Here is an 18,530-nt window from a genome sequence, read left to right as displayed (position 1 = left end):
AAACATCTCTCTTAGGTCTTCACAATGCTTCTCCGCTTTCAAGCTTTTTACTAGCATGTCATCTACGTACGCTTCCATAGTTTTACCGAGCTGATTTTAAATATCTTGTTCACCAACCTTTAGTACGTGGCTCCTACATTTTTCAATCCGAAAGGCATCACTCGATAACAGTACAACCCCCTTTCAATGATGAAAGACGTTTTCTCTTCGTCAGCCTGATGTAGGGGGATTTGGTTATATCCCGAGTATGCATCCATAAAGCTGAGAAGCTTGTGCCTAGAAGTTGAATCTACTAGTTGATTGATTCGGGGGAGAGGGAAGTTGTCCTTCGGGCACGCCTTATTTAGATTTGTGAAATCTATGCAGGTGCGCCATTTTCCGTTAGGCTTCCTTACCAAGAGCACTTTGCTTAGCCACTCTGGTTAGTTCACTTCCTTGATAAAGTTTGCTTTGCATCAGCTTTGTTACCTCCTCATCAATTACCTTGATTTGCTCCATCGCGAAACTCCTTTTCTTCTGCTTCACAGGTCAGTGGTTGGGATCCACCTGCAACCTATGCTCTATGATGGCAGGATCAATACCCGACATATCGTCAGCAGACCAAGCGAATACGTCTGCGAATTCGTTCAGCAGCTGGCTTAGCTCTGCTCTCAGGGTTTTAGGCAAGTGACTCCCAATTTGCACGGATCTCTCCTAGTGGTCAAGTAAGGGTACGCGGGAAATATCTTCATCTACTGTGCTGATTTGAGGATATTCTCCCCTTACCTCTAGAACTTCCACAGTTAGGGTTTCTCTTACCTCCATTTTTCCTTTTAGGGCCACAACGTAGCAGTTCCGAGCTGCTGCTTGATCTCCACTGACCTCCCCTGTCCTGTGTGGTGTAGGGAATTTTATCATGAGGTGGTACGTTGATGTTACGGCTCGAACTGCATTAAGAAAAGGGTGGCCCAATATGATATTGTATACCGAAGGCCGATCAACCACCAAGAACTCTGTCAATGAAGTAACTAGCTGTGGGGTTGTCCCCATGGTCACAGGTAGCGTGATTGTCCCTATGGGATGAACCACATCTCCACCAAACCCAACCAGGGGGGTTGTGATTGGTTTGAGTCTTTCGTTTCCAATTTTCATCCTTTCTAGTACTGACCAAAACATAATGTTTTCCGAGCTCCCATTATCTATTAATACGCACCTGACTTTGTAGTTCGCCACCAACAAGGAGAGTACCAATGCGTCATCATGCGGTTGTTGTACCCCTTCTTCATCTCGGCTGTCGAAGATGATATCTTCACCTTGTCTGTTTCTTTTGCTATTTGGTTCCCCTTTTTCCACCGAGAGCACCTGTTTCGTGTACCTTTTGCGAGCGTTTCCGCTGTTTCCTCCACTAGCAGATCCTCCGAAGATCATTGCAATTTCCCCTATGACTTGTTCTTCCTTGCCGTTTGCGTTGGGTCTCTTTTGATCACGAGGTTCCCTCGGTGGATCTTCTTTTTTGATAAACCTTGATAGGTATCCCCTTTTTATTAGGGCTTCAATTTCATTTCTCAGCTGAATGCACTCCACTGTGTCATGCCCGTGATCCTTGTGGAACTTGCAAAACTTAGACATGTTTCGTTTATGCAGGGGAGTTCGCATAGGTTCAGGCCATGAGACATAATCTTTTTTTATTATCTGCATCTGTACTTCAGAACGTAGTATATTCAGAGGTGTATAGGTGGAGAACTTACTGGTTTGTCATCTCATGTTAGGGCTGGCGAGTAGCATTGCATTCTCATGCCTTTTCGCGGACCTGGAGGATTCATTCATCTCCCGGCTATTCCCTTTCCTCTTCAACTCAATGCGACTTCCCCTAGTGTCCATCATCTCTTCCAAGTTGATGTACTTTTGCGCTCTGGCCATCAGCTCCCCCATATCAACCGGTGGGTTTTTCCCTAACGAGTACAGGAAACTTCCAGGTTGGAGAGCTGTGGTCAGGGCTGCCAATGCCACTCCCATGTCAAGATTGCGGACCTCCAGGGTTGCGGCTTTGAAGCGATGCATGAATTTCTTTAGTGTCTCCCTCTCTCCTTGAACCATGCTCATTAGGTAAGTTGTTGTTTTGACAATCCTCCGACTGCTGTGGAAATGGTCGGTGAATAGTTGTTCCATCTTCGAGAAGGAGCCGATTGATCCGGGTTGTAGGGTCCGGTACCAATCTCTAGCGCTACCCTTGAGGGTTGCTGCAAAGGCTCGACACATAATGACATCAGGAGCGCCTTGCAGCTGCATCAGCACCCTGATGGTATCCAAGTGATTGATTGGGTCGGAGAGACCCTCATACCTCTCAAAGGTGGGCATCTTGAATCTGCTGGGCAGTGGGATCTCCATCACTTCTCTCGTGAAGGGTGGCTCCGAGGACCGTAGAGACGCTTCTCCATAGAGGAGGTTAGTCTTGCCCTCTTTCCTCATCTTTTCTATCTGCTCTATCTTTTTGATCCTCTCCTCCAATTCTGAGGATCTTTTTTGTTGGTTGACGTCTACGCTATTCACGTCTTCTATCTTTTTGGTTGGGAAAGTTTTTTTCTCGCTCTCCTTTGTTTCATTTGTTTTCTGGGGTGGATCCAGACTCACCTGTTGTTGAAGTGGGGCCCATGCTTCCTGACTCTTTTGGCGTAAGAGCAAGGTTGAGCATGTCCTCCATTTTCTTTTGGAAGGTGAGGAACTCCTCCCTAGTGACTCCTGATGGATCTGCGGGTGTAGAACGAATTGACTGGGATGACTCTTTTCCAACGGGGCTAGAGCTAAAGTCGTGTGAGGTGGACATTTTTTCACGTTAGAGGGGGGAGCAGGATGAGTGCCTCACTAGAGTGGTTTCCCACAGACGGCACCAACTATTGCGAGGAAAAATCAGTGACGACCAATAGGGGTGCTCCTAGATCTTCGGTGACCTGAAAAGGATAGAAAAACAGAAAGGCTTGGAGGACTCGAGGTGTACTCTGGGGGATCACTCCGATGCCTAAGTAAGAGGGGTGCTTTAGAGAGGCTGAATGCAACAGTAGAATAGGTTGAATCACTTACTTTGGCCTCTTCTCCAGATCCTTTCTTATAGGGGCTCGAGTTGATCCTTGGTTGATTTGTCTTTATTGCGTGGGGGCGTGAATCCCTCCTAGGTCATAAAGTGTTTGCGCCCATCACTTAACTATTCAAGCCGTTGACGTGGATCTCTCCTCCTCTTTATTGGACTAGAGCTGATTGCTCGTCAGAATGTTTGACCCGGAGGAGGCGTGGGCCAGGTGTTGACCTGCTCTTATTGGCTAGATTATTTTGGGCGTGTCAAATAGTTACGAAAAATTACCGGTATCGCACATGACATTATTTGAATATGAATGACTGTGTTATTGCTCCATTATTTATTTTATTGCAATGCGATGTGATTTCTCTTCTAAGATAGGAAAGTTTGAATTAATATTTTAAAGAATGACACCTTTTTTTTTTTGGATTACATAGAAACTCCAGCCACCAACGAGCCCTTCGGATCCCCTGGTGCAACACCAAACCTACAGATCAGAGTCCTCCGTCCCTATGTTTCACTGATCAAGGTAAAGTCCGGATGCGGACACGACTTCTGTGCATCAGTTGGACGTTCGACCAACCCGACCCTCGGGACACATCTCCATTACCATCTACGATTTCCGCTGGCTCACCGAGAACTCTCACCATCCACGGTCCAAAGAATGACACCTTTTCTATCAAGTTTGCTTGCCATCACCTCCTCACCCATTATTATCAGGACTATTGGGTTTTTAGAAATTGAAAACTTAAGTGGCTCAAGAACTCAATTGCATGCCAAAATTGAAAATGTTCTTGTGAAAACTTCTTATGAACATACTACCGACTAGGAGCACAACATTCTCCTCCAGCCTATTAGTATCGTATGTGTCCTATGCGGAGATGTGAAGGAAGATTTGCAGCCATACTCAATACATTTGGTTTGCCTCACCTCTTGGTCTTGAACATTTCTAGCCATCATGGTTGTTCATGAAGCTATCATCTAAGAGAAAAAATGAATCTAAGAAAAATTTTGATCTTCTCTAATAGTAAAAGATTGATAAATGATATCAACAACAAGTGCAGCTCCAAACCCACAAGGGTGGAAATATTATCGTCTGCCCATTGATGCACTTCTGGTAATTCACCGTGCAAACCACAAGTGAAGAATTGAATTCATGACCTTGAGGTCACCAAAGTCACAAATTCGCCCTTATTTAACTTTATATTTATTACACCTAAAATTTTAATTATGAAAACACAACCTTATAATTTTTATAGAATTTAATATTTTCCAAACCAAAAATTACTATTTTCATATGTTATTTATTAAAACTAAAGACTTAGTTCAAAGCGAAAAACTAGTTTAAAGCAGAAAAAAACACATTCAAACATCAATTAAAAATGTTCATAAAAATGTTTATCTAAGCAGTGATTATAATTAAGAATATTGATAAAATAATATTTCTAGCATTTTAATAATTTATGCCAGTATATAACTATGAATATACACTTATATAAACTAATTATTGTTATTAAATGAGAAATTTTATCACAATATCTTCTTTGACATTTGGTTCACATAATCAATTGCATCACTTTTTTATAATCCCATAGTATAATAGTTTCGATGGACGTTACTATGTTGGCATTGTTGCGAATCAAAGAACCATAATAATGTTTCGAGGAGAATCAATTAACAGGTATTTTAAATAAATCATTAGTTATAGTCATATTTTTTATTATCTTTCAGAGGGTCGTTTGGTATCACTGTGAAAATTTATAAACAAAAACCAACAATGAAAACTAAGAATAAAGAATAAAAACTAAAAATCAAAGATAATTAATCTATTTGGTTAATATTTGCATAACTAATAGAAATTAAAATTGATTGAATGTGTAAAGACCCGGAAAATTAAAAAGGATTAAAATAATTTGAAAAATAAATAAATAAATAAAATAACAGATAAATAAATAAAAGAAATGACGTGGGAAAAAAAATTAAATTAAAAAAAATAAAAATTTAAGAAATTAAATTAAATTAAGATAAATTAAATAATTAAATAACTAATTATTAAATTAAATATTATTGTATTGGATTTAAAAATAATAATAATTAAAATAATATATATATATATATATATATATATATATATATATATATAAGTAAGTTAATATATATATATATATATATATATGTAAGTTAAAGTAATATATAATATATATATATATTTATGTAAAGTTAAGAATCTGACAGAAGATAAGAAAGAAGAAAGAAGAAAGAAGAAGAAGGAAGAAGTAGAGCTGCACAATGCCCCCCCCCCCTCTCTGAAAAATTTCCTGTGTTCGTCTCTGTCTCTCTCATTCTCTCAATTTCTTGGCGAGTTTGCGACGGATCGGGAAACGGAAGGTGCCGTTGGAATCCTGGTTCCGCTGCCGACATTTCTACTGGAGCAGATTTTTCGTGGGAAAGGCTTAGGTACTGCTCTTGGGGAAAGGTAATTTTTTTCCATTTTCTCAATTTTGCAGTTAATATGTGATTAAATCAACGAACGGACACTACCACGGGGTCCTAGTCGTCGTTACCGTCATTTTGACGTATGTAATTTTCCAATTGGGGTTTTCTAAACCCTACTCCAAAGCGAGAGTGAGATTTGAGAAATTTGTCAATTTGGCTAAATTTAAGGGTATATTTATTTATTTAGGAATTATGGCCCTAGGAAGTATTAAATTAATATTTTATTCATGAATAATTTATTGGAATTAGGAATTTAATTTCAAGGTTCGGGTGAGCGCCACAGGTATTTATCAGAGTCCCTGTTGGCGTAGTTCAAGAAATCAGGTAAGGGGAAAAATATATATTAAATCAGAATTTTTATGAATTTAATGAAAAAATAAATTGTGTTATATGTATGTGTATATGTTTCGATATGGGTAAAATGTCAACTGTTTAAATTATATTTTTTTCCAAGTTTAGGATTGTTTATTAGATATATATATATATGCGAAAATGAACGGATGAAAGTAAGAAATATTTTCAGGATAATTAAGTAAGAAATGAAAGGTATTTTTAGTATATAAATATTAAATGTTGGTTGGCTTATTTTACAAGCAATGTATGAATTTTACTATTAAATTGTGTGGCATGAGATTCTATGCAAATATATGTTAAATGTATGAGATGCAGGCTAAGTAAATAAAGTAATGAAAATAAAATATGATGTGGACAATATTGCCTATGTATGTTAAATGCAACCATGTAAATGTAAGACAGTTGAAAGAGAGTCATGTTAGCAGATCTAGTACATTTCTGTGTAGACTAACTGATGACAGCTAAAAGGAACTGTGTTAGCAGATTTAGCACGTTTCTACGTAAACTAACTGATGATGGCTAAAGACCAGCTGTAGTACGAAGTAATGAAATGAAATGTTATGCAATGAAATGACAATGAAATGAAATGAAATGACAAAGGTAAATGATGTAAATGTGAAAGAGTCACTTAAAGTGAAACGAAATGCAAAGTTAAGTTATGAACAGGAATGAATGTGCATGAATGTATAATGACAGAAAAGAATAATGTATTATGATATTAGAAGTATGTATGTACGTAGAATATGTTACGATTGGGTGAGGCGTACCTTTCGCCTGAGGGCTTGCTGAGTAAGGCGAGTGCACTAGTAGTTTCAGATGTGGCAGTAGCTGCATATCGTACTAGGGTAGAGGGAACCTACTTGTATGGGCGAGTAGATTTCCCTATCCTTAGGGCCTTTGTCGATAAATTATTGTTGAATGCGTGAGTACGAGATCAATCTAACACTTAAGGGCTTACTGAGTAAGGTGAGTGCCCTGGTATGCTTAAATTGTGACCTTTGGGTTGCCTAAGTATCAAAGCAGAGGGGTGCTACTTGTATGGGCGGGTAATCACCCCTATCCTCGGAAAATCTCGTGGGTTAAACATTTGCATGTGTTTGATTAGGATCAGGGAATGCTTTTAAAAATTATGTTAACGATTTTCAAATGTTAAATATTATGTTATATACAAACTCATGTTGGCCACACACTGCTTTAATATATGGTTTCTTCCCTTACTGAGATGTGTCTCACCCAAATATGAATGTATTTTTTTTTTTTCAGGATTTCCTCGAGATCGAGCTTAGAGAGCTCGAGGTTTTTATAGCGTTATTGGGGAATATAAAAGAAAATGGTATATTTCTATGTTAATTTTGAGATGTATAAAATTTATATTTTACGTCCTTATATTTTAAGTCTGTGGAGAAAAGAAAGTTTGTAAACATACTGAATTATTTTGTGAGTTATGTAAATTTATGGAAATGCAGGTGTTGGATGATTTAATATGGATTATAGTTAGAATTAGTAAACTCTGGTATTATGTTATATGAAGATTATGATCATGTTTTTCCGCTGCGTATGTTTTGGAATATGATTTATGAGGATATGATCAGGTATAACGCGTCGAACCCGAGATTAAGGGTTCGGGACGTTTCAGAATGTATACTCATATTTATTCACAACAATTAAGAAATATGACTGAAGTAATAAAAATACAAACTAAAAATATTATTATAAAAATATCCATTATTATATTATTTTACTTGATTATTATTTTACAGATATTTTCATTTTGATTATGTTTAAATTAATTAAATATTTTTATTATTTATATTTTAAATTAATGTAGTATTTTATTTTGATTTTGATTATAATTTATATATACAGTAAATCATTTAATTCATAAAAGTTAATTCTTCGTATTAAAGTATTTTAGCAACAAGTTGGACAAATAACTAAAAATCATAAAAATCTATTTCTCAGTTTTTTTTAAATAATTAAAACCAACAATAAAAACAAAAATTCAAGCAATACAAGTATATTGTCATAATTTATTTTTTAAATAATTTTTAGATATATTTGATAAAATTAAGCATTAAGCGTTAAAATGCAACTCTTGATTTTTAAATTGAATTTTAGAATTTCATTCAGCTAACAAAAACTAAAAATTTAGTTGTTTAGTAAAATGTAAATATATTTGTAGAAATATTTAAATAAAATAAATTACTTAATACATTAAAATTAAATTATATACCATTTGTCTCTTGAACGATATGAATGCTCTAATTCTAAAAAATGGTGATTTTAATATACCAATGTTGAAGTTTTTCTTAATTCCATAATTTCTACAATTAGATTTAAATAATTTAGACTGAATTTTAATGGGAGATGAGAAAATTGGTTGATAATGACATATGCATATTTTATACATCTTCTAAGTATTTATTAAAAAAAAAAACTTAAGCAGCGGCAATAACTATTTTTTTTTTTTGTTGAAGAAATGACATATTATTTTATGAGTAATATTTTTTAATATTTTAGTGAATACTCATATTGAATTTGAGCCTTAATTTATTATGGAAATAGAATATATATTTTGTTGACTAAATCAACAGGATAAAATGTAATTTTATTAATAATATAAACTATTTTTTACATTGACTAACTATGAAGTAACAGAAGGTCATTTTTTGTTAATAAATTATAATTTAAGAGTTTTTTTTAGTCTCAAATTTAAGGTTTAATTCATTAATTATGAGTATAAGTAAGTCAAATTTACTCGCGAACTATTTAGACTCAACTCAGCCCTTAACTCAGTTCAATTTTATTTGAATTTGAGTCGAATTTGAACTACTTGAGTATTTTAACGAATATAGTTTGAACTCAGTAATAGTGCTCGAATCGAGTTCCAAGGTTAATCGGACTTTTTAATTTTATTATTTTCATATTATATATATTATATAATATATATTTTATAAATATATTTGATATTATATGTACATTATATATATATATATTTATAAATGTATTTAATACTAATTTACACTATATTGGAGCTTAATTGAATTGAGTTTGAGTTTTATAAACTTATAATCGAGTCGAGTTAAAGTTTAATAATTATGAAACCAATCAAATTTAAGTTGAGTTTGGAACTTAATATTTTTTTTTTATTACATAAGAACTCCAACTACTAACGAGCCCTTCGGACTTCATGGTGCGGCACCAAACCTTCGGATCAGCGTCCTCTGCTCCCAAGTCTCGCTGATCAGGGTAAAGTTCGAATGTGAACAAGGCTTTTGTGTATCAGTTAGACGTTTGGTTAATCCAACTCTCGGGACACATCTCAATTACCATCCACGGTCTCCGCTGGTTCACAGAGAATTTTCACTATCCACAGTTCCCGCTGGCTTATAGAGCAAACTCTCACCATGCACGGTTCCCACTGGTTCACAAAGTAAACTCTCACCAACGAGTTGAGTTGAGTTTAAATATTTTACTGTATCTACATGACTCGACTCAACCACACTCCTATCATAACTATGAGCCATTAAATCCTAATAATAAATACATTTGTATGGTTTAAGACAACAATTATGAACTATTAAATCTTGATAATAAATATGTATAAATATATTTGTGTATATAAATAACAATAAATACTTAGCATCACATGCACATGACTATTAATGGTATTACAATAAAAATAATTTGCTACTTTAAAATTTAAAATGCAAAAATTTTCAAATCCAGACATTTTTCCTTTTTTTTTTTTTTTTAGGGTCCCAAAGTTTCCCAAACACAATAAAAATCTTTAAAAAGGAAATAGTTATGAAAACCATAAAAATTAATGTCGATCACACCTTCATTTTCCACCTTCATAGATTATATCCCTTCGTTTTCTATCACCATAAATTATGTGTTATTCTTATTATCTATAAAATGCCTAAATAGAAAGGATGAGAGAAGAGAAGAGATAGAAAGAAAAGAGATATTTTATACAAGTTCAATTTTAAATCATTTTATAATTTCTTCTGAGATAGTGAGATTTTTTTTCTAATCCGTCTATAAAATTTTTTCTTGTCCCTGTTTATTTTTCTACATCCTCTACAATAATTCTTTTTTTTTTTTGTCCTTTTTAATTAGAGGTTTTTTGCAAAGCCATGTTATCCTTGCCATTTGGAGTACAGACAACCACGTGAATCACAAAATCTAAAATTTCCCATTCCTTAATACAAAGCGACAAAACATAAATAAATAAAAATAAATATGATAATTAAAAATAAAAATTAGAAAAAAAAAAAAACGTAAAAAACATGGATCATGAGATTGAACTCCATGGGTATAAAGTGCGCACAGGAGGTGTCACCACCACAGCTTTCCCAAACATCCTGCTAACGTGCGCATCATCCAATGGCATTCTCTCTGCACTTCTGCCGTCTCTCCACCCCCACCGATCTGTCCTTGCATGAAGCTCCGGCGGGGATCGCGAATTCCCGGTGCCGGAAGCCTCTGTCCGTCCGCTGTTCCGCCGAATCCCCTGCTTCTCTCTCGGCGTCGGTGCCTGTCGACGCCGACTTCGACGCGAAGTTGTTCCGGAAGAACTTGACGAGGAGCAAGAACTACAACCGCAGGGGTTTCGGACACAAGGAAGAGACTATGGAGCTCATGAATCGCGAGTACGCCAGTGAGTTCTCTGCTGGAAGAGCGATGAGCGTAGCTTCTGATTGTCTTTTTTTTTTTTTTTTAGTTTCGTTTGCTTTCACTCTTCTGCATATACAGCTGGCGCAATGGCTGAGGGAAATAAGCCAAATTGAACGGATTTGAAGTTTTTCAAGTTCCGATGTTCGTTTCGAACAGTTCAAAATTTTCTTTTCTCTTATGTGCCTCTGTTTCTCGATAGCCAAGCGGAGCAATCTCTCTATTTTAAACAAAATTCTATGAATTTGAATTCGTGGATAATATGACTTCAAATTCATATTATCTTCGTGTTCAAATTCGCAGTTAATATTTAGCCAAAAATCGTCGATAATATGCGGAGTTTTACAGCGGTTCACTTACTTCGACGGAGATGTTGGTCCAGAAGGCTCGACCTAATTTTAGTGTTAGTTGTTGTTTATCTATGGTTTGATTCATGAAAACGTGTGGTGTTTTAGTTTCGAATTTTGTTTATCGATGGCTGATGGAAAGCATGGTTTCTGTGCTAATTATTGTGTTGTCAAATTCTAGGTGACATCATAAAGACTTTGAAGGATAATGGAAATGAGTATACATGGGGAAATATTACTGTGAAACTGGCGGAAGCATATGGTTTTTGCTGGGGCGTTGAGCGAGCTGTTCAGATTGCTTATGAAGCAAGGAAACAATTTCCAGACGAGAAGATTTGGATCACTAATGAAATTATTCACAATCCAACTGTTAATAAGGTATATAAACATTATAGTCTTTGTCTCTAAGATGAAATAAATCAGAAATGGATTTCAAGGAGATGAACATAATAAAATATAGAATTTGAATTCTTCTTTTAGCTATTGTGATTATCACTATCCGAATTTCACTCCTTGTCCTTATTATTGCCTATTTGCTTATAGAGGTGTTTATTGGAAGGGGGGGGGGGGGGGGGTGGGTGTGTTTAAGATTGCTGGATTGGATCAATTTAGGTTCAATTTGGATCAAGAATTTTTTGAAAGAAAGGGAAAAATAATTAATTTTATTTTCTCTATAACTAATGCTGTTAAAAATGGAAATTTAGTCAAATATGATTGCAAATTATTGAAGGCTAATCACATGTAAAATAAAAAAAATTTGTCCATTGATTTAAATTCTATTTTTATCCTCATTTTCCTTGATAAACAAACAAGAAAAAGTGAGTTTCTTCATATTTTTCATTTCTTTTTCTTCACGTTTTCCAAGTTCTGAACAGAATATTAAAGAGAAATAAATTCCTATTTAGGGCATAGTCCTTTCTTTCTTTCCCAAGTTTATTGTGTTCCTAGTTTACTTTTTGAGGAGGGACTTTGCATCTATATTGAATATGCATCTGTTTATTTCAACCATCTGTCATGTGCATATGACATCTTATTATATTTCCTGAATCTGTGCTTTATCTTGATGTCCAGTTACAAAATTACAGTTTTTTGAATCCTCTTTCAGTTGACATCATGTATAATTTGTTGACAAATGCCTATTGTATGTCTTCTTCTTGTTGTTCCACTTCATTCCTGCATTCTTTTTTAAGTGTATTCTTATCTACAAAGCTATGCAATAGTTTGGTCTTTTGCTAGAACTTATCCATGAAGTCTATGAAATTGCTCATATTGGTCGAAATTACTAAGCATGTTTCATCTTTGATTGTGTAGATATATTTGCCATATTTTGTGGGGTACCCCTCTTATAACACATACTTTTCTTTAGATAAGATTTATAATGATTACTAAAGCAATTATGTTCTCTATGGCAGCAAATGGAAGAGATGAAAATCTGTACTATCCCTGTTGAGGATGGGAAAAAACTATTTGATGTTGTTGACAAGGGTAATGTTGTGATTTTGCCTGCCTTTGGAGCAGCAGTTGATGAGATGTTCGTTTTGAATGAAAAAAAAGTACAAATAGTAGATACAACTTGCCCATGGGTATCTAAGGTATCATCATATCTTGGGACTTGCCTGCCGTAATGGTCCCGACCCTGGTGCTGCCGCCCTGGTCGCTCCTCCTATTTTATGGATTTCTGGCCTGCATTTATGTCTCTCTTCCTCTCTCTCTTTCTCATTATTTTATCTTTGTTAACTTGTTTGAAGGTTTGGAATACTGTTGAGAAGCACAAGAAGGGAGACTATACGTCTATAATTCATGGTAAACATTCTCATGAGGAGACTGTTGCTACTGCATCCTTTGCAGGAAAGTATATTATTGTGAAGAATATGGCGGAGGTATGTCCTGAATGTGTCTGCTATTTTCTTCCTTCTATAAATTAATATTTTGAGAAATGGCTTTACTTTTATGGAAGACAGAAAATAGATATTTATAATTATTAAACCTCAAATTATGATGATTTGTTTTACTTAATCCAGGCGATTTATGTCTGTGATTACATTCTTGGGGGTCAACTAGATGGATCTAGCTCAACCAGGGATGCATTCCTCGAGGTACAGCTTTTTGTGCTTCTATCTTAATTCTCACATATTTTTGGGAATAAGGCAAGTTTAATAGATTTAATGAGATAATCTGGGTTTGCCTGCAGAAATTTAAATTTGCAGTTTCTAAAGAGTTTGATCCAGACACTGACCTTTTGAAAGTTGGTATTGCAAATCAAACAACGATGCTCAAGGGAGAAACAGAAGAGATTGGTTAGTTGCTTTTTTATGTCATTCCATCCTTTGCCTATAAATCTTTACTTTCCATATTTAATTTAATCCCCCCATCTTTCAGGGAAGTTAGTAGAGAGGACTATGATGCGCAAGCATGGAGTGGAAAATATCAATGAGCACTTTCTAAGCTTTAACACAATATGTGATGCTACGCAGGTGTTTTTCTCTTCCCATTTTGTTTTGCCATAGTTGTTGTGGTGAAGAGTACTAAAGTTAGTTTCTTCACTCGTGTATAAACCCAAGTACCCAACCAATTTTTCTATGTGGCCCAATAGTGTGAGGTGTAGGGACCATGCTGTTCATCCTTGCCAAACCCTAAGTTCACATTATTTATTGTCATTTAATTAAATTACTCATCTTGCCCTTCATCTTTTAGAAATGATACTTGTTTGTTGAAACCAAATATGGTGTTGGGGCTGGGTTTGGAAATTTTAGTGAGTTCAAAAACTTCTTTAAAATATTTACACTCAAAAACTTTTTTTAATAGAACATAAAACTGTTTAGAACATGGAGATAAGTTTTAGAATGCTTATTTAGATTTAAGTCTATTCAGAAAAAATGGGTTTGAAAGCTACAGTTGTACCCTGTAGCTGAGCAGGTTTGTTGGTTCAGTTTATACTGTCATTGATATCCACATGTTAAGGTGCTGGTGAACCTGCCAGGTTCCCATGTTTGCATTAGAAAAGAGGAATGCAACTTCCTGTTGAGTATATCAAGTGTATTAAGACTTCTAAGATATAGCTTGATGGTGGTGTTATCTGAATCTTGTTCTTTGTATGATGAGGGACTATTTATTACTGTTTTACGAACATTGTTAAAGTGATTTATAAATATCTTTCTTATCAGAACTGGAAATGTATTAGTTTGGTCCTTAAATGTGATTAACGAATTGGGCTGTTTTATTCTATTCGCAATCTCCGTTCCTGCTTCATTGGGTTAAATATTTACTTTAATTTTTTGTTCTATTTGCACATTAGGTGACACCAGTCCCGCTAATACACACACATAAATAGAAGCCGATTCAATATAAAATTAAATCAAAATCACTTCATGTCAACAGTTTGCTAGTATGTTTTGGCTTCATGATATTCCTTTCCTACTTCCTTTGTCAGGAGCGACAAGATGCTATGTATAATCTGGCAGACGAACATTTGGATCTGATGCTGGTAGTTGGTGGGTGGAACTCAAGTAACACCTCGCACTTACAAGAGATTGCTGAGGCCCGTGGCATTCCATCATATTGGGTGGACAGCGAGAAGAGACTAGGTCCAGGAAACAGAATAAGTTATAAGCTGAATGTGAGTATGTCTACATAAATTTTTCATTTTTCTATTTTTTGTTTCTCTTTAAATTGTGTTCATCATTTATATTCTCTGAATAATTAAATTATTGCAACAGCATGGTGAGCTGGTTGAGAAAGAAAATTGGCTACCAGAGGGTCCTATCACAGTTGGGATTACGTCTGGTGCCTCAACTCCGGATAAGGTAATTTTATTTAAATGATGAAAGTCCTCAACAGCTCAAGTCCTTCCTTCTCAGTTCCTGTTCTCTCAATTTATGCTTTCATCTTCTAAGATCTACAATTATAACTAGCGATCCCAGAATGATGCATGCAAATTGAACACGACTAAATTCTCACCAAACACTGAATGAAACTGTAAACAGCTTCCTCACAAGCTATGTTAGTTTGGAGTGTTGTGCACCTGTAGTGCATTTTTGGCACCATTAGCTTCGAGTATCGATTTTGTGCTACTTATATTAATTGGGTTTGGGTCGATATTAAATGGGTTTGGGTTTCGACCAGGTCGTTGAAGATGTCCTCATGAAGGTATTTGACATCAAACGTGAAGAGGCCTTGCAAGTAGCATAAAAAGCTTAGATCTGCCTGCAAATATCAGAGGATGGTGCAGGTTTGTTTATACAAATTTGTGAATGCATCATGAGGTAGAGAGGCTATTAAGGATATACAGCCCCTTGTACCCTATGATCTTTATTATAATTGTATGTATGGACACAGGCTGCGATAGTAAAGATTAAGAAATGTAATAATGTATGATTTGCGTCTCATATCTGACCAAGGCCTTGGAAAAATAGTTAAGAAGTTATTTTTTGTAGCCCATGTTTTTCAAGCACCAAAAAGAAACAACCAACAAAAAGAAAAAAAGAAAGAAAAAGAAAAAGGAAAGAGCTTTAGGCTCTGTTAGGATCAAGATTTTGCTTGGTGAAGGCAAAGGAAAATAATAAATAAATTTTTATAAAGCCGTTTCGTCTATTTTTGTGAATAGTAGCTCAGGATCGGATGAGTTTGGGTTTTCTTTTTATATTACTTGTTGGAAGATTATTAAAAATGATGTGATGGATGTGGTAAGAGATTTCTTCAGAGGTGATATGTTGTCTCAGTATTTTTGTTTCTCTTACATAGTGCTTATCCCTAAGGTAAATGATCCTTAGTTTTTTGATAAATTTCGGCCGATAAGCTTTTGTAACGTAATCTATAAAATTTTCTCTAAAATCCTTGTTGGTAAGCTTTCATTGGTGAAGGGTGATTTAATATCTTTAAAACAAGGTGCTTTTGTGAAAGAGAGGAGTATTTTTGAAAATATAACGCTTACTCAAGAGATAACAAAATTATTATATAGGCGCGTGAGAGGAGGTAATATAATACTAAAACTTGATATGAGCAAAGCGTATGATCGAGTGGAGTGACAGGTGGTAGATCAAAATTTTCAGGTTCTTGGTTTTTCAGATTGGTTTTGTAAGTTGATTTAGAATTGTATTTTCATTCCATAGTTTTCTATCATGATGCATGACACTTATAAAGGTTTCTTCAAGTTTAAAAGGGGCTTGAGGCAAGGGAATCCGTTGTCGCCGTATATTTTCATCATGGAAGAAATTTTTTCTAAATTAATTAAAAAAAAATTGTCTGAAAAGCGGATTTTACCTTTTGCACACCTGTATGGTGCATCTATTATATCACATTTAATGTACGCAGATGATGTTATTATTTTTGCTAATGCTGGAAAAAAATTTGCTAGTCAGTTAATCGAGGTGATTAAAGAGTATGAAAACTTGACTGGCCAAAAGGTGAATAAGATAAATCAGCTATTTTTTTCTCAAACAAGTTAGGTGTTCAGAGGAAATGAGAAATTCTTCAAGAGATTGGTTTTATTGAGGGTAAATTTTCTTTTACGTATTTTGGTGTGCCAATAGTGGATAGTAAATTGAAAGGCTGTCATTTTAACCTTTAATCCAAAAAATCAGTAAGAGAGTTGAGGATTAGAAAAGTAGACTGTTGTCTCAAGGAGGTCGTCTTGTTTTGTTGAGACATGTGCTTTTAAGTATGTCATTGCATCTGTTAGCTGTTCTAAATGTACCGAAACTGGTGATTAAAAAGATTCAAGATATGTTTGTTTCTTTTTTCTAGGGATTTAAGGATGGAAAAGAAAAAATGAAATTGAGAGGTTGGAAGAAATTGTGTGTTCTTGTGGAGGAGGGGGGCATAGGAGTAAGGGACATTTCGGAAGTGCAACGGTCTTTGTTTATGAAGTTTGGTTGGCATTTATTAGTGCAAAATTCTTTATGGGCTAGATTTTTTAAAACTAAATATGTGAAAGGAGGACATATTGCTCTTTGCAGATCGCATGGATCAGATTCTTCCTTTTGGAGGAAAGTTTTGCAGGGTATGCCTGAATTGTTAAGTAAATCTAAGTGGAAGGTTAGAGAAGGAGATGTAAATTTGTGGTATGATAAGTTTCTAAATTCGGGACTGTTGCTTGCAGATTGTCCAAATGGTGCACAATCTTATATCAAATTAAAAGATTTGGTTATTAATAATGCGTGGGATGTAAAAAATTTGCAGAGGGTTCTGGGATTTAGTAAAGCGGATGAAGTGATGGAAAATGTTGGAAATCTTAGAAATTCTTCGGACATTTTGTTGTGGCTTCTGAAAAAGGATGGTTGTTTTAATACAAAATCCGCATGGGATGTTATCAGAGTTAGAGCTCCAAAATTTGATTGGGTTAAGTGGGTTTGGAACAAATGATTACCGAAGAAAATTTCTATCTATAGGTAGAAGGTTGCTTTTGAGTGCCTAAGTGTTGATGAAAAGGTGAGAAGGGTGGGGGTTTCACTTGTTTCGGCGTGTAATTGTTGTGAGATGAGGCAATCAGAAGATTTGGAGCATGTGTTAAAGAAGGGAGACCTTGCTTCTGAGGTTTGGAGGAAAGTTTCGGTGGAGGTAGGTGTTCCTTTCCTTAAGCAACAAAGTTGGAAAGAAAGAGTTCAAATGTGGTTTAATAGGGCTTCCAGGTTCTCTTAACTGGGTTCTTTGATGGGTTTGATTCCTTATTTAGTAGTTTGGAGGCTGTGGAGCAGAAGATGTGTGGCTAGAATAAGAGGAAAATTAGAGAGTAGCAGTGATGTGTGGCTCTCCATTAAATATTGGGTGGGGGGTTTTGAGTAGAAACATGATAGAAATGGTTCAGTTAAAGGATGCGGATTTTCGGATATTGCAAAATCTGGAAGTGCAAATTGTGAATAAAAGAATTAAAACTATGCAAAGTGTGAGATGACTAAAACTGAGGCAAGGGAGGTTGAAACTAAATTTGGATGGGAGCAGCCTGGGGAACCCTGGGCTGGCGGGTGGTGGTGGTATCCTTAGAGACCATACAGGTTCTTTTGTGATTGGTTTTTCAAAATATTTTGGTACTTGTTCAAATAATGAAACTGAATTGAGAGCGGTGTTGGAGCGAATAAAAATTTGTAAAAATTTGGGACATACCTGTATCAATATTGAATGTGACTCGAATATTGTAGTTAATTGGATAAGAGCCAGGAAGTGCTCCTTGTGGTATTTGTGAGATTTTTGGAAGCAACTTATTAGTTTATTGGAGGGAGTAGATTTTTCGATAAATCATTGGTATAGAGAAGGGAACAAAGTGGCAAGTGCCTTGACTCGATAAGGTGCTATGGGGAAGAATAGTTTGTTTACAAATAGTAGTCAACTCCCTAGAGTTAATAATGGTTTGTATAAATTGGAGAAGATGGATACGGCTTATATGAGGTATATTTAGCTGTTTTCCTTTTGGTTTTAGCTTATGCTCTATGTTGTTTATTTTTTGTTTTGTTTTGTTGCGTGGGGTTTGTTTTGTAGGTCCTATTTTGTTTTGTTTTGTTTGGTCTTGTATCTCGATTTTTGGTTGGAAGTTGATGTTGTTCTTTGGTAGATTTTTAATGTGTTGTCTTTTATTATCTCCCATTGATTGTCTTATAACCACGGTATTCCTCCGT

The 18,530-nt window shown here is 35.3% G+C and overlaps 2 protein-coding genes across 2 annotated transcripts; one reads left to right on the top strand and one right to left on the bottom strand.

Moving 5' to 3' along the window:
* Nucleotides 1-693: 693 nt before the first annotated feature.
* Nucleotides 694-1,608, bottom strand: LOC131155840 (uncharacterized). Its single transcript, XM_058109287.1, has one exon. It carries the CDS (start codon nucleotides 1,606-1,608, stop codon nucleotides 694-696), a length of 915 nt encoding a protein of 304 aa, XP_057965270.1.
* An 8,538-nt stretch (nucleotides 1,609-10,146) lies between these two features.
* On the top strand, nucleotides 10,147-15,308 carry LOC131155251 (4-hydroxy-3-methylbut-2-enyl diphosphate reductase, chloroplastic). The gene is made up of 10 exons (XM_058108253.1): nucleotides 10,147-10,562; nucleotides 11,105-11,301; nucleotides 12,336-12,515; nucleotides 12,672-12,803; nucleotides 12,945-13,019; nucleotides 13,115-13,220; nucleotides 13,303-13,397; nucleotides 14,354-14,539; nucleotides 14,640-14,726; nucleotides 15,046-15,308. Exons 1-10 carry the CDS (start codon nucleotides 10,289-10,291, stop codon nucleotides 15,109-15,111), a joined length of 1,398 nt encoding a protein of 465 aa, XP_057964236.1. The 5' UTR covers nucleotides 10,147-10,288; the 3' UTR covers nucleotides 15,112-15,308.
* Nucleotides 15,309-18,530: the final 3,222 nt, after the last annotated feature.

The sequence above is a fragment of the Malania oleifera genome, chromosome 5 (assembly GCF_029873635.1).
Source record: "Malania oleifera isolate guangnan ecotype guangnan chromosome 5, ASM2987363v1, whole genome shotgun sequence".
NCBI classification, from domain to species: domain Eukaryota; kingdom Viridiplantae; phylum Streptophyta; class Magnoliopsida; order Santalales; family Ximeniaceae; genus Malania; species Malania oleifera.
The sequence above is the reverse complement of the archived record's forward strand: the minus strand, read 5'-3'. Positions and strand labels throughout refer to the sequence as shown.